The following is a 15,080-nucleotide window of genomic DNA, read 5'->3' as shown; positions in this document are numbered from 1 at the left end:
TTGACTATTATCCACCTTCCCCCGGAACAAACTCACGTCTAAAATGACACTGCACTGATTAGCATGAGAACAGAGCGTTTTTGAGCCATGGAAAAACCCACCCTTCGCTATTTTTCATTTCACGGTTTACTGAACAAAAACTCTCGAAAACCAAATTTTTGGTCATCTTTCATTTATAAGTCGCACAGTTTTTTTAACATTTTTTCCGCACATTTTCATTGTAATAATAGCAAGAAACGGGTCCTTATTTTAGTAATTTCCTCTGAAATTTTGATTTTACCTTGAATAAAACGAATGAGTTTAAATATTGAACTCGCGTGGCTTGCGATGATTTTTTGTCATTTCGATTCCGAAGAGTGTTTCAGAAGTTTCAGGTTAGTTTTCAGAAAAACTGGTCTGAAATTTTTGTTCCTTCCATTGAAATTGAGGATGAACTTTTTATTCGGTGTTGTAGCTTTTTTTCTTTTTTCTTTTTGCTTTCACAAAATCATTGCGCAAAATCAGGTACCACAACTAATCATCGGAAAGGGAAGAATGATATATCGTAATAAATCCCTTTTAGTCGTGATTCAAACGAATCCAAAAATCTCTCAAAAAATTGTCCCAGTGTCGAGAAAAACGGCAATTAAGTTTTTGAAATTAGTTTAGTCTAATTTCGAGCGAGTAACACGGCTCACTTTAATTTAAGCTGAAAAAACTTGATTTAACTTGGAAGCTTGGTTTTGGAAGCTTCTCTTAGCTTTTCTTTGGCAACAAAAGTTTCCACGATAAATTTTAAACAAGTGTGCAAAAACAATTAGAAACAATTTTCGAATTTTGAATTTTTTTTCTATTTTTTCTTGTCTGCTGTTCTCTTTTTTCAGACAACTGTTGTCGGTTATGCCTAATTTACTAACTTTTGACGCGTTTGTTTAGTTTTATCATTACGCCACGCACAAAAAGACGACACTAAATTGAAGAAGATTAAAGAAAACACTTTATTTGTAGTTTCTTATGTGGTCGGAACATTTTGTGCTACTTGCACAACAACCGTCTATCGTTATTCCTATTCAAATTCAGTTTTAGCTTTTTTATTTTTCTAAAGCTTATTTAGAGCCATTTTTGTCAAATAACTAAAACTTAAATCTATTTTTCACTGGACAAAATTAGTGGACAATCTAAAAACCGAAAAAGTTCTATATTGAAAAAAGTTCTATAATTTGGCAGCTACTAGCTACTGATACAATTTTAAAATTTACAATTTCTGGTGAATATATTTTTCTAATTTTACATTACTAGGTCATAGAAGACTTCAACGAAGTGTTGATTTTCTGGGGTCCTAAAGTTCTGAAGGAACTGTCTCCCGAGATTAGACGGATCCGCGACTGTCTTCGACTGTGCAAACCGGCCTTAAACATGAATCACGAGGAAGAGAAGAACCAACAGCTGAGTAATAATTTTGCCCATGAGTTCCTTGGGAGAATGAGTGTGATGGAGTCTAGTTCAAAGGGGCCAATCAAAAAGATACTCGAGAAGTGCCGACAGGTGTGCGAGTAAGTGGAGATGGAACTCGCTTTATCCTAAAGTTAAATAACAACACTTTTCGCCCAGTTAACGGACCAACATACAAGCTGTGTAGTTTTTTATGAAGAACATTTTACAACCCTGTTTTGATTGACACTTGAAGTGCTCTTCAGTCACGTTTTCTCTCCCTTTAGATCACGTGAGTCGTCCAGTCTGATCCCTGCCAACACCTGCTATCCCTCCCCCAGCCGGGCCCTGAGGTGTTCCCTCTTCGGACACCAATCCTTCCCCACCTGTCTGCAGTATCTGCGCAACGGGGCTTATCTACTGAGTGGGTCCAATGACAAAACTGTTCGTGTATGGGACACGGAGACTGACGAACTGGCAATGAACTTCGACGAACACAGAGGTCAACTTGGTCCATACATTCATAATCCACGCCACATCACAATTTTCAACATAATTTAATACCGACGCTTTTGTTTAACCTGTTCGAAATTGAACTCTTGAGGTGGCAAGCGCGAATCCAAAATTTTGCGATAGTTCTCGGTCATCGAAACTTTGACAGCCAGTAAAATTAGACCAACAAAACTGATCAATTTTTTAAAACCCATAAAATTGATTTTCTGAGGTCTCTCGCCAAATGATGATTTAGCACGAATTCTATGAGTCACACAATGATGTGCTATTTAATACTCTAGATATTCAGAGACCCTTAGCATAGTGGTAAGGCGTTCACTTCGAGATTGTCGTTCACTTCGCAATGATAAAGTGTGAGTTCAAGACGCAAAAAACGGCCTTGAGTCGAAAATTATCAAAGAATTTAAGATGTCCAATTGAGAACGTGTTTTTGTTTACAGGTCAGATTCGCGCAATCTGTACAATAGTGTACGCGAACGTGTGCGCCAGCATAGCAGACGATTCCCAACTATACGTGTGGGATATCCAGTCCGGGGATGTGTACGCCCACTTTGAGCAGGAAGTGTTGCCCCACCCCCAAATGACATGTCACTTGGCTGCCACAGAGTTCCCACAACAACACAACTGTCGATACATATTCTGCGCCGCCAAACAACTCAAGGTCAGCCAGTGATACAATTTTTGTAGCGGCTTCCCTTTCCAGATAACCATACCATTTTTAGTTTAGACCGCAATTTTCCGAGATTAGAAAACATTCGTTTTATATTTGTGGGGAAACTTTTTTTCTATCAGCAGTGAGTTTTGTAAATCAGTTCTGAAAATACCCCAGCTTTGGGTTTTTTAACCTACTTTTTAAAACTGATGAAACAAGACTGCTCGTATATCAGGGCAAAATCCTGAATGTTCCGACTGTAGCTTAAATAATATCGATTAATTTTCGAGAAAAGAAAATATTGAAAACAAATAAAATTGGGGCAATATCAAAGTGTGAAATTCTGAGACAAACAAAATTAATACGACCAATTAGCAAGCCTCCATTCAATTTGGAACGATTTGGTTGTGCGGGATAATTCGCCACGCATGAATAATTCGCGTTACGCTCTCAGCATAATGAATAAACTCTTCAAAGCGCACATAATTTAGTCCAGAAACATAGCAAATTTGGCAACCTTCAAACCCCCAGAACTAAAAAAAAATTATCGGAGAGCAAATATTTTATCACATTTGAACTCAAGAAGTTGATATCTTCAATGGGGTACAAAAAATTTTTGTTGGAAATTATTATTTCGATCGGTGAAAATTGGCTGAATAAAAAAAACTACACCGAGCTTAATATTCCATTTTCTTCGAAAATCGGAACAATTATGGGCGTTTAGAAATTGCTAGTTGGTCTATTTTGGTTAAGTTTTGCGCGCTTTATTGTTCCGACTTTCGTGACGATAGTAACGGAATATTTGTGTTCGGGTGGTTTTTTTTCTTCAGACAAATTTCGACTTTTGAACTAGCCAGTTTTGTCGGATTTTTTAATCATTCAAAAACGGATCAGTCAAAAAGTATTGTTGTTTTGAGGTTAAATTTGAAAACATATTTTACCTGTGATCATTTTTCGTAAAGTTATGAGGGTTTGAAATTTGCCATTTTGGCCGATTTGGGACAATTAACGCACGAGCGATATATTTTGCGCTATTAACGCGTAAACTCTCAGAAAATGTTCTAAATTGGTTGAAGGAGCAAAACTGATTACTTTGTACTTTTTATGGTGCAGGGGGCTTTTTTTACAAAAAATCTCAAATTTTCTTTAAATTTTTTTTTTATTACGTTTAATTTTTTTATGTTATTACTGCTCAAAAGACCTTAAAAGGCAGTCGGAACTTTCAAGGCTTCGCCCTGATACGAGCACTCTTGTTTCCATTTTTTTATTGTTCGGGGTTTTGTAGAAAACGGAATATTTATGCTTGGTGTGGTTTTCTTATTCAGTCAGTTTTCGGCGATCGAAATCATATTCCAAATTGAATTGAGGCTAGCTATTTTCGGCGATCGAAGTTTCAAATTTTATTGAGGCTAGCTGATTGGTCTATTAGTTTCGTACGACTCAAATTTGCACACTTGATCTTTGATTTTGCCCAAAACTTATAGTTTTTCAAAATTTTCTTTTCTAAAAACCTGTTCGACATGGATTAAAAGGCATTCGGAACATTCAGCGCTTTGCCCTGATATACAAGCAGTCTTGTTGACATAAAATGCTCGCGTTGCCCGTTTTCTGCGCTCAAAATTTTTGAAAGCTGACGTAAAGTAAAATTTAATTGCTTGAAAATATAGTTTAACTGGCACAATTTTTTTCTACCAAACTTTGAATTAAAGAAACAGAAAATGGGTACTAGTATTTTTATCTAACGATTTCAATGATCGAAGTAATGGTTTCAGATAAAGCAAACCTTTATGTAAAGCGAAATAGACTGTGCATGTTTGTTTATTCATACATAACTCGATAATTCTGTGCATAGCTTCGTTCAGTACTTACAAGATATGAAAGCACGCTTGTGTGAACTGATGATTGAAGGCACATTGATTGATTTAAGGTCTATTAGAAGTTGATATAAAGTGTTGGGGGGGGGGCGGCTGGGGGCTTAAGTTTTTTTTGACAGAAGAAGGGATTTATAATGGGAACGAGTCCTCAAGTTTTGGCATGGTAATATAAATTAGTTTTTTTGGAAGAGTCTTGGCGCAAAAATTCACGGTCTCCGCGCCACCTAAACAATTCTCATGAATTCATTTGGTTGATGAAGTTTTGCCATCGCAGGTGTGGGACTTGTCAGCCTACTATCACCTTCAGACCAGTTCAGGCTCCTCCTCTTCAACCACCACCAAAATGACCTCGGATGACCTTTTGAGGAAGTGCAATGTGGCCACTCTGAAGGAGGTGTTCAACATGGGCCTGAAAGTGACAAAGCTGAAGGTGTCAATGAAGGACAGGTGACTCACTCAGCAAAATATGGCTCAATAGTTTGACAAAAAAGTGTCTTTAATTGATTTTAGTGAAACTGGAAAAGCAAAATTGCTCGACCTAAAAGAATATTTCCATCAAATAATTGAATAATTTATAACGTAACTGAATTTGGAAGTTTAAATAGTTTTTATTTTTTTCTGACGACAGGTATCTGGCCGTGGGATATGACAGTGGGTTGCTGGAGATCTACGGGATACAGAGACTCAAACTCAGTGCAGAAGACAAGGTCATGTGATCAGTTTAATTGTGGAGATTTCATCTTCTAAAAACAATTTCCCATAAAAGTGTTTTGAAAATTTTATTTCATTATAAAAGACAATAAAACTTCAATATTTGGAATCAAATTGCTTATAGGTGCTGCATAAAACTCAGTTTTGATTGCTGAATACTCCAAAATGGATCATCAAGATTTTGCACTACCCTCAAAGCGTCAACTTGTTGGCGGATTTGTCGACCTTTTTTTTAGGTCGACCAAATTGATTACCTGAGCTCTCCCAAACCACTATAAACACCGTGTTTTGGCTAACATTTCTGCGCCGCAGGCAAAATTTTTGTTGGAAAAACAGGCCAAAAATAACGTTTTTAGGCACTTTTTGGAAAATTTCGACCAAAAAATCGGGTTTTTTCGGCGCGCGCTCCCAACCTCAAAATTAGTATAGATTGGCGCCAAAGGCGCCTTCAGAAAAATTTTACGGTCAGTCAGTCAAAAATGGATATCTCAAAATAGTTCAAATTTAATTTGAACTGTTTCAGTTGGTCAAGTCGCCAATAACAGATTTGGCATTCACGCATGACGAAAACAAGCTATTCTACTCTTCACAGGAAGGCATCAAGTGTCTGGCTCTGAACAGCAACTCAAAGAACGTCCTATGGAACAACTCCACAAGAAGCATCACTCTCTCCAAAGGCCATTATACACCATACATTACAATAGTCCATTAAATGGTAGCCTATTTTTTGGATACCCCCGCTAAATGTGGCGGACCCGGGTTGACCACACTACACCGAAAATGCTAGCCATACAGTTCCATAAATTTTGTCTATGAAAAAATGCTAGTCATACAAACATATTAAAAGAATTGTATAAACAGCATTTCTTCCAAAACAAAAATTTTTCTCTCATCTCTACTTACGCCATTTTACGGTCTCGAAGCTCTATTGCAGCAGTTTAGCTTAGGTCGCAAGGAACCTTACAAAAAATCTGGCAATAATGAAAACAAATATCGGAGAGAAATTTGAGTCTTCCGGCGATCTTGAAATATAAGTTCTGTCTGAAAACGTTCTACTTTTGCATAGCGCAGTTTTCAGAATTGGTTCACTTGCTCTCTGTACTGTTGTAAAATATCGTGTATCCATCTATAGACGGGAAATATTTCGCAGCCGGAGGAGGATCGGGAGCGGGTAATGTTTTCGTGTGGGACGTCGATGAACTCATCCAGTCACGTGAGTTCAAATTTGTTCATATTTCATCCAAACAGAAAACATAAACATAGGGAGCAGGTTCGATTCCAGGAAAAAGGAACTTTCTTGCGTTAAAATTTACCATTTACTTTATTGTTGTCATCATCTTCACTAACCGTTAAATTTTTTCAAACAGTTCTAGTATAGTAGCTCAGGTTTCTATAATGAAAACTGACTTTTTGGTGGAACAGTAAATGAGATGTTTTCTCGGTTTTTATACTTGAGATCGATGTAGTTAGAGCAATCTCGGTAACTTTGCTGAAGCAACCTAAATTCTTTCCCCCAATTAATGAATACCAAGCAAAAAATCTGTTTGTTGCTCATCATTGCACGCATTTTCCACGTAATTTTGCACCCTTTTCTTTTCAAGGTAATAGCAAAGGTGAGTGTGTGTGTATATGTGTGTCTGTGTATGCAAGTGTGAGACGGTTGCATAAATTTATGGCTTTTTCTCAATCAATTTTTCAAGCTAACTCAGAAGAAAAACAAAAATGTAATAAAAAGTAGAAAAACACATGGTTTCGAAATGTTCTAGAATTTTTTCTAATTTTTTTTCCAACAAAATAGAGACATTCTGTAGTGAATTTCGGAGAGGAAGACGGTAGGGTTTTGGAGAACGGCGGAAGTGCTTTTGCAGAGTTTTTTTTCGCTGTTCAATTTATTACGAGGCCAAACTGTGCACTAGATAGGCGCACAATTTGGTGTGTGCAGGTCTCTGGAATCCTGACAAGCCTAAGAACATAGTGAAATTTTGTCGGCACAGTCAAATGAAACACAAGATCAAAGGAAAACCAAAAAGAGCGGTCTATTTGCTGAATCCGCGTACAACTCACAAAATACGCAATTTGGCGTTGTAAGGTTTGTGCATAACGCACCAACCTCACCAACAAGGTTTGCGCAAAAAATCTTGGCTTGTGGAGAATACTCTAAGACGAAACTTACTTTTTTGGAAACTGGTTATTGAATCAGTAATGCCTGAACACGTTGGCACATAAAAAGAGCAACAGGACTGCTCGTGCTTGTATCAAGTCAAAACCCTGATTGTTTTGACTGCCGTGCTTCAAGGAAAAAAAAAAGAAATAAAAAGAAACCCGTTAGGAAATATAAAAAATGATAGAAATCTTACCACAAGCTAAGTAAACTACAAACAGTTACAAATAGTTACAAGCATTTCAATAGTTACAAATAGCTTGCGCCAAACCAAATTGGAATGATATCTGAGCCGAAGAAAGTTCCCGTTCACGCGGTAGTTAAACAAAATGTTTTGCGCGCTAATTGTCTTTTATAAGCCAAACTGGTGATTTGGCTCTTTTTTCTTCACATAGCATGAGCATGATCATCAATTTTATGGTGTAACTAGTGGTTTTAAAAGGTTAGATAAAATATCAAATATGTTAATCATGTCTTGGTTTATTCGCATATCAACTTTCATATCGATTAGACAATCCAAACAAAAACTTTACTGGTAAAATTCGCAGGTGAGGGGTAAGGATGAAAAAGGGCAAGCAGTTTTTGAGCCGCAATTTGTTCACGAAAGAAAAATAAACTAGTAAAATAACATTTCAATTTGAGTTCAAAAAATCATTTTTTTTTCAGAGGGTATACATTATTCCATTCAAAAGTGGTTAGTTAAATAGGCGAAGTTTACACCGAGCACAAACCTTTCATTCTTTGGTCGAATTTAACACGCATGAAAAATTATTTCATATTTTTGATTTTTCAAGAGTCAATGAACGTAGTGAAGATTTTTCAAGAGCCAAAGAATGGAGTGATTTTTTTGTGAATTTTAAAACCATATGCTTTAAAATTGTTAGGACTCCAATTTGGTTTTTTTTGCAGTATGATTTTTGATTTCATTTTAGGTTCAAATCGTTTTTTGTTAAAAGGAATACAAACTGCAATATCGAACAGCAAAAATGTGATGGTCACAAAACCCGTGATTGACTTCTAATTTCGGAAGTGGATTTTTTTTTAGATTTCTCAGCGGAATGAAAAGTTACCTATTGATCCAGTTTTCTCAATTGGGGTTCATCTTCTTGAAAAATAATCAGTTATTAATTGATATAGAAATACATTCTTTGAATTTCAAAAGTTGAGATTTTTTTCAGTATTTTCTTTCTTTTCATTTGCGTTCATTGACTGCTTGTCAGTTGGCTATGTTTGTATGTGGCTTCTAATTTCAGCTTCGGTTTTGTACTTCAACTTCAACTTCTGCTTCTCGGATACTACGATTGAATTGGTATTACTGATACAAAACTAAAAAAAAACTTTGTATTGTCAGCAAAAGCCCTGACATATGTCAACGGCTGTACATTCCGGTTAGAGGGTAGCCAGCTATAAAAAAAATTGACAAAAACAAGTTTCTACAGTGCGCGAAATGAGCATTTTTTTCAGAAAAAAATTGGAGAAAAAATTGCAGGTGATAACTCTTTTGCTTAAGCTTTGAGTGAAACATCTGTGAAGTATTTTGAGAAATTTTAGGGCAAATTTAACATTTTATTTTAACATTTTAACAATTTAATTTTAATATTTTATGACAAAACTTTCAAAAAGGTCAATAAGATTATCATAACCTCTGAAAGCCGTGGAAACAAATTATGTTGTATTAACCGCTTTGATGTTTTTGGAAGCTTTTAGTCTCAGTAAGTCCTTCGAAGGTTTGCTATCTGAATTCGAGTTATGCACCATTAAATTCGCGTTTTAAATTTTGAAACATTACTAGAGGAACCTGTTATGCACCATGACTGTTAGTATCACTGATAATAAAGAAGCAATAGTTGGCTTGATTAGGCAAAATTACCCGCATTCATTTTTTCAATAAAGTATGTAAAATTGAACTATTTTAGCAGAACAATAATCTGGTACCAAACGAAAACAACCAACTATTATTTCTTTGACTTCTACCTAGAAGTGCTTTTCAGACTTGTTTTCGCTTATCCTACCATCCGTTTACTTTTTCCATGTTTAAATTAATTATGAGATGATATTTTAGATTTCATGGTAGCAAGCAGTTAACAAATAAACGAAGAAGACCCTCAAATTGAGTTGGCGGAAATTAAGTTCTAACCGCTTGCTTTAGATTTTTTGATTTGCTTAAGTCTTTCTGCTAGAAAATTTTGATGGCAAGACAACCTTCTGTGCAGAAAACCTAATCAATGCTTTAACAACGCAAAGTTTGTACCGAGTTCATAAAAAAAAACATTCCGCGAGCATTAACCGTTTAAACACTCCACAATCATTCTTGGCCCAATTATTTGCTGCTCCTTTTCTGCTACATGGCCCAGAATTTTTATTTTAGATTTTTTGAAAGTTGAACCATAAACGCTGGAATCTGATCGGTTGAAATCTGATCGGTTGAAATCGGTTGAAATCTAGAATTTCCACGGGGGGTGGGGGGGGGGGTATGGGGGACCGACTAAAATTGACCGACCAGACTGCGATGGGTTCAGGTCGACTAAAACTGTCAGCATTGTCAGTGCCGCAGGCAAATTTTTGAAACAATAAACTAAAAAGGCAATTTATGGGACCTTGTGGAAGGCTTTGATCAAAAAAAATTGCGCATTTTTTTGCGCGTGCTTCCTCTCAAAATTAGTATAAACTGGCCTTTAGAAAAAGTTAAGGGTTTGTTGACCAAAAATGGAAGTAAAGGTATACCAGAGCGGCAACCTTCGGATGGCGAAGGAGTCCAATCCCTGAGAAAAAGAACGCGCCAACCCCTCCCCCCGCTAATCCCAACCCTTGTTGAAATTGATTACTATGAAAGTAAAATCTCCAACTCAAATTGAAACACATAATTTCTTTCAGCTGAATTGACGTCTATACGGGGTTGAGGTGGTCGAGTTATGTATCGACCGTATGGGTTGAACGATGTCTGATTATTCACTCAAGCTATATAGATAGGTAGACAAAAATTTAAACACATAAGTATTTTTGGGCCGTAAAGAGAAAAGATCGCCTTCAAAAAACACCAATTATAAGAAGTGCGACCTAAAGTTGATGTGGTTTCAGGGGCGCAGCCGATGTACAGTGCAGACCACACTGCATTCGTAGGCAAATGCGATGTGCTTGATGTCCGCTTCTGTCGCAACAACGACTTCGTCGGTAATTACAAGTTATTATTCGGGCCTCAAAACCCACATATGGATGACCATGACATATCCTATTGAAGCTCTTTATTTTGTGATTTGAGCAATTTTAAATTAATTCGGTTTTCAAAAAATACTGTGTTAAAAATCTGCTTTTCTGACTTTCACTGTCTATTTTTAATCTTTTTCAACGTTCTCGGCCAATCCGAACACCGTTAAAAGACGCCGTTAAAAGAGGCAAAATTACTATAGTTATAATTGTAGTTATATCTACAGAGAAACTACGGCTGTCTTTATCAAGTCTTTGATTTGCAGGTGTTCTATTACTCACCGTCTCTTGTTAGGCTTTAAAAACACGGGATGCATATCGTTTTTTCGTCCGTATTTCGAAGCAGAACAAAACAATCAGTCCATTTATATCGCTACATACTTGTTTTTAAATTTCAGGGGAAAATTGAGTCTAATAATGATAGAAATATTTAAATCATACTGGTATTTAAAAAATTAGGTATTTAGTTAGGTAGCATATTCAATGCTACAATTCTTGCCCTTTTTTTCATGTAGATAGTTATTCGAAACGCATATGTACATTGATTACAGAAAATCATCAAAAACTCAGGGTTAAAACCGAAAATAAAAAAATTGCCAAAATTGAAAGTCAGGTCTTTGACTTTTCCATTTGAAACTTGCATTTTGTTCAAGTTCTTCGTATTTGCATTAGATCGTTTCAACCTTTCTCTTTTTCGGTAAAATCAGAGAACGCCATTTAAGCCATTTCTTCATAGTAAATATCTTGAGTTTTGTGTGTTCATCATCAGGATGTTCAGACCAAGCTACGGTTTTGTTCTAACTTCTTCTGGAAGTCATACTTCTTACTTCGTCTTGTGCTGACTCCGTCTTCGTATAGTTTAGCTAATTTCTGTGTCTTACAGAATCCAAAAGTTGGAAGATATTGTTTCGAGTAGGAAGCAATTATTTTACTTGGTTATGGTATGGATATTTTGGGCCATAACAAACCCACATTTTCGGAATTAAAACAATGTAGAAAAATTGTTTTGCTAGGTTTCATTAAACTCTGATTTTATCAAAAACTAAAAAAACGCCAAGTGAGCTAGCTTATCTAATAAAGATAAAAATTAGATGAAAGATTAAAGCCAAAAATATAAAGGATGGTTAAGCAAACGCCCCACTATCAGGCTCGAGTTAGAGTAAACAAGAAAAATAAGAAATATTTGGGTGTTTTCTTTATATCAAAGCAAGAAATAAAGAAAACACCCAAACTAAATTGTTTGATTAGTACATGCACAGAATTGGAGTTTCGTGTGAGTTCAAAACGTTCAATTCCGCTTTACCAAGAAAGAATTTCCGAATATCAGAGTTGAAAACTAAAAAATTGCTCATTGGGTGATTTTATTCCATAATCTTTCTTATTTTTCTTGGAAACAAGTCTGTGCGCTCTTATTGATGCAGAAGAAATATGAATTTAGCCAAATATTTTAAAGGGCAAGTATCATTGGAAGCATGAAGGCTACATGTTATCACCAGTTTGTTTTCCGTTGGCATACACTAAATGGTATCATGAAATAAGATAGCGTCATATGCCACCAAGAGTGTTGGCATGAACCAACAGCAGTTTGGGTCAAATTTTTGGCTCGTTCGCTTTTGTAAACAACTATTTATTGGAACAAAGCAATTTTAAGAACAAAAAGAGATGAGATTTGTGTTGAAGGCTAGTATGTTAGTCTGTTTGCTTGAAACTTTTCGTCGATGCAAGTTCAAAATCGTTGTTTCGGCCCCTCTTTGGTTTTAAAAGGGTCTCAAAGGCAACGGTAACAATCACCCAAAATGGCACGACCTAATGTCCAAAAATCTTTTCTTTTTGCATGTCTCATTCTTGATTGGGCATGACAACAGTTTCTGTGCAGTATTTTTAGTATTCAATTTGCGCATAGAAGCTTTAATCAAGTATAGGCAACTTTGATCCTACCATATGAATAATTTGTCAAAAAAAAGAATTTTTTCAGCCGCCATTTAGTGTTTCGTGTAAAATTAGCGTTACAAAATGAAGTTCTTTTCCATTAACGAAACTTTTGTACATTTTGCCAGTTATTTTGAAAAAGAGCATCAGCAGTAACACAAAAGAAAACAGACTTTATAAGACTATTGAATGTTAGAAAAAATACAAAAAGTTAATGAAATGCTCAAGCCTTGAAAATAATACCCAAACATTTTCAAAAGTTCTTATCTTCCTAGTGAAGTTGTAGAAAAAAGTTCACAAAAATTTAATATCTTCAGAACAATTTTGTTGACTCTGGGGATATAATAATTTTTGGTCTAATTTTATTTTTTTGATGAAAACCTATGTAGATATAGTTTTAATTCTTGTGTTAGATAAGTACTGCAATCTCTCATTACATCTTTTTAAGATTCATTGTTAGTTTCGAAATATCTACTGACATACTATGCTGATAAACGAAATTCAATGTTGAAGTATTTAGCTTTTTTTTTAAATTTTAGCCCCAAAAATTGCAGTTTTTTATTACACATGTTTTTTTTCGTTTTCACTACATAATCAGAGTTAGTAAAAAAAACTAGCTTTAAAAAATATTCCATGGAATTAGGTCTTCTTCCCTCTATCTTTAAATTTCTGCTTATTTTGAATTAAGTTTTGAAAGTTTTCCAGGTTGTAGTGTAGAACATTTCTGATAAACATCGAAACTTGTCTCCGGTATGATGTACCCATTTGCTTTGAAAAAAGACAAGGCTTCGGTGTCTACAGATTTAAACCTTTTCTGTTTGTTCTTGTCATCAACAGGATTTCAACCCCAATTGATAGAAAATTAATCTTTTGAATCGTTGGAGACTGTTATAGACTTAATAATTTTCTGTCATTTTTCACATCCAAAAAATAGTCCGCTGCTTTATTGTAAGATTTGCATGAATTTACCCGTTAACTAATTCATTTGTAGTCATTATCTTATTTCGGCCTAGACATCATATCAATCTTAAAAAATTCTTCTCTACACAGCGGTTGTCCTTCATATTGCTCTTTATGACCTTCAAATTCGAAACAATTTTTTGAACAAAGCATTGTCCTATGTCTTTGACACGAACTAAAAAATTTGTCGACGTGGTGAATATTTGCTGGATCGCTTGGGTTATATGTTATGTTGTTTCCATGGTCTTCTACCAAACTTATTCTTTCTATAAGTTGATCTTTTTTCACTCTTGTTCCATGTTACAATTAATACTACTGGATGCTGCTATAAAAAGATTGCTGCCTTCCGCGGAACATAAATTTTTGATTAGTTTGTCTTTTTTTTTTACAAATAGTGGTCTTTTAAATGCTGCTAGGTTGCGGCAGGAGTTTCGATCAACACTTGATGGGCTTTCCCAAATTGGTTTTGGAGGTTTCAAAACTCCAACATAAAAATCCATTAGCTGTGTAGTTTGTAGATCATTGTTTGGAATTTGGTTTAGTCAACCACAATCTTTTGCGGTACCTTATCTAGGCATGTAACTTTTGAAAATTTTGAGGGGTAGTTTTTTGTACCCTCTGCTTCTTTTAGTTTTCTAAATTATTCTTATCATTAAGGAACCTAACTAAAATTTCATTTTTTATATCTTCCCAAGCCAAACCTGCTGCTAATCGTCGACATCATTATGCGGCTAGACCTCTCTTTAATTAACCGAATGCCGCTCTCTGTCTATCAACAAATACGTTTCGATCATCGCCTGGACCTGGCCTATTGCTGGGGAGAACATATCTTGTCTTCTTGTATGTTGAGAACATGTCTGACAACTTCTTTTGGATCAAATCCTGTGAACCTTTTTACGGTCAAATCTGGGTATGCTACCACGTTTGCCATTTTGGATTCTTTTCACTTATATTGCTGAGTTAGCTGTTTATATGGTTAATGTCTTCGTAGAAGGCTTTAGAATGTTTTTTTTTCAGGTTGTTTGCTTGGTGCATTCAGGACCTGAAACTTCGACTCTCTACTGTGGTTTTGGAACCTAAAATTTAACGAAAGTTTTTACTTTTTTCTTAGTGGTAACATTGCAAAAATTATTGTTTATGACTATTGATTTTTGACCAAAAACGTGAAGTTTGAAAACTGAAAAAAACTCCAATTTTTTCCAATTCGTACCCTAATTTTAGAAAAAATTCAGTTTTTGACTATTTAGCTAGTATATCTCACGCTTATGACCTCTTTTTGTGCCAAAAAGAAAAATTCAAACTCAATTTAAGAATTTTGATTTTGTAGGCCGAATCTATAGAATCAAAAACTCAAACCATGGTTTGACGCCATAGTTTTGGAGCTCTGCGTTTTAAGCAATTGTTATCTAAATACTCATGCAAGTTTTTGACAATAAGGCTGGCAAAAGCTTGCAGGCTCTAAATGTAAATCCTTGACGGTTATTGATTTTTAAGTTGGAAAACTAGCTGACACCTGCTCACAGGTTTGTCTTTTTTTCTCGTTAATTGCTTTTTGTTAGATTGAAACAAGATTTTTTTAAAATTGTTCATCTGCCTCACTGATGGTAACAGCTTTACGAAGAGAAGCGAAGACTCGGTCATATAGCGTGTTTGATTTTCTTGGTAT

The 15,080-nt window shown here is 35.5% G+C and overlaps 1 protein-coding gene across 1 annotated transcript in view; it reads left to right on the top strand.

The window, feature by feature from the left end:
* LOC134844945 (uncharacterized) overlaps positions 1–15,080 on the top strand; it is a 72,013-nt gene that overhangs the window by 45,851 nt on the left and 11,082 nt on the right. The window contains exons 14-21 of the mRNA XM_063861770.1: positions 1,279–1,532; positions 1,698–1,912; positions 2,364–2,584; positions 4,724–4,896; positions 5,078–5,156; positions 5,684–5,837; positions 6,293–6,373; positions 10,400–10,492. Of these exons, the coding sequence (XP_063717840.1) occupies positions 1,279–1,532; positions 1,698–1,912; positions 2,364–2,584; positions 4,724–4,896; positions 5,078–5,156; positions 5,684–5,837; positions 6,293–6,373; positions 10,400–10,492 (1,270 nt within the window). The remainder of the gene's footprint in view (positions 1–1,278; positions 1,533–1,697; positions 1,913–2,363; positions 2,585–4,723; positions 4,897–5,077; positions 5,157–5,683; positions 5,838–6,292; positions 6,374–10,399; positions 10,493–15,080) is intronic.

This window comes from Symsagittifera roscoffensis, chromosome 4 (genome assembly GCF_963678635.1).
Source record: "Symsagittifera roscoffensis chromosome 4, txSymRosc1.1, whole genome shotgun sequence".
Lineage (NCBI taxonomy): Eukaryota > Metazoa > Xenacoelomorpha > Acoela > Convolutidae > Symsagittifera > Symsagittifera roscoffensis.
Note: the sequence above shows the minus strand (reverse complement) of the source record. Positions and strands in the feature narration are given on the sequence as shown.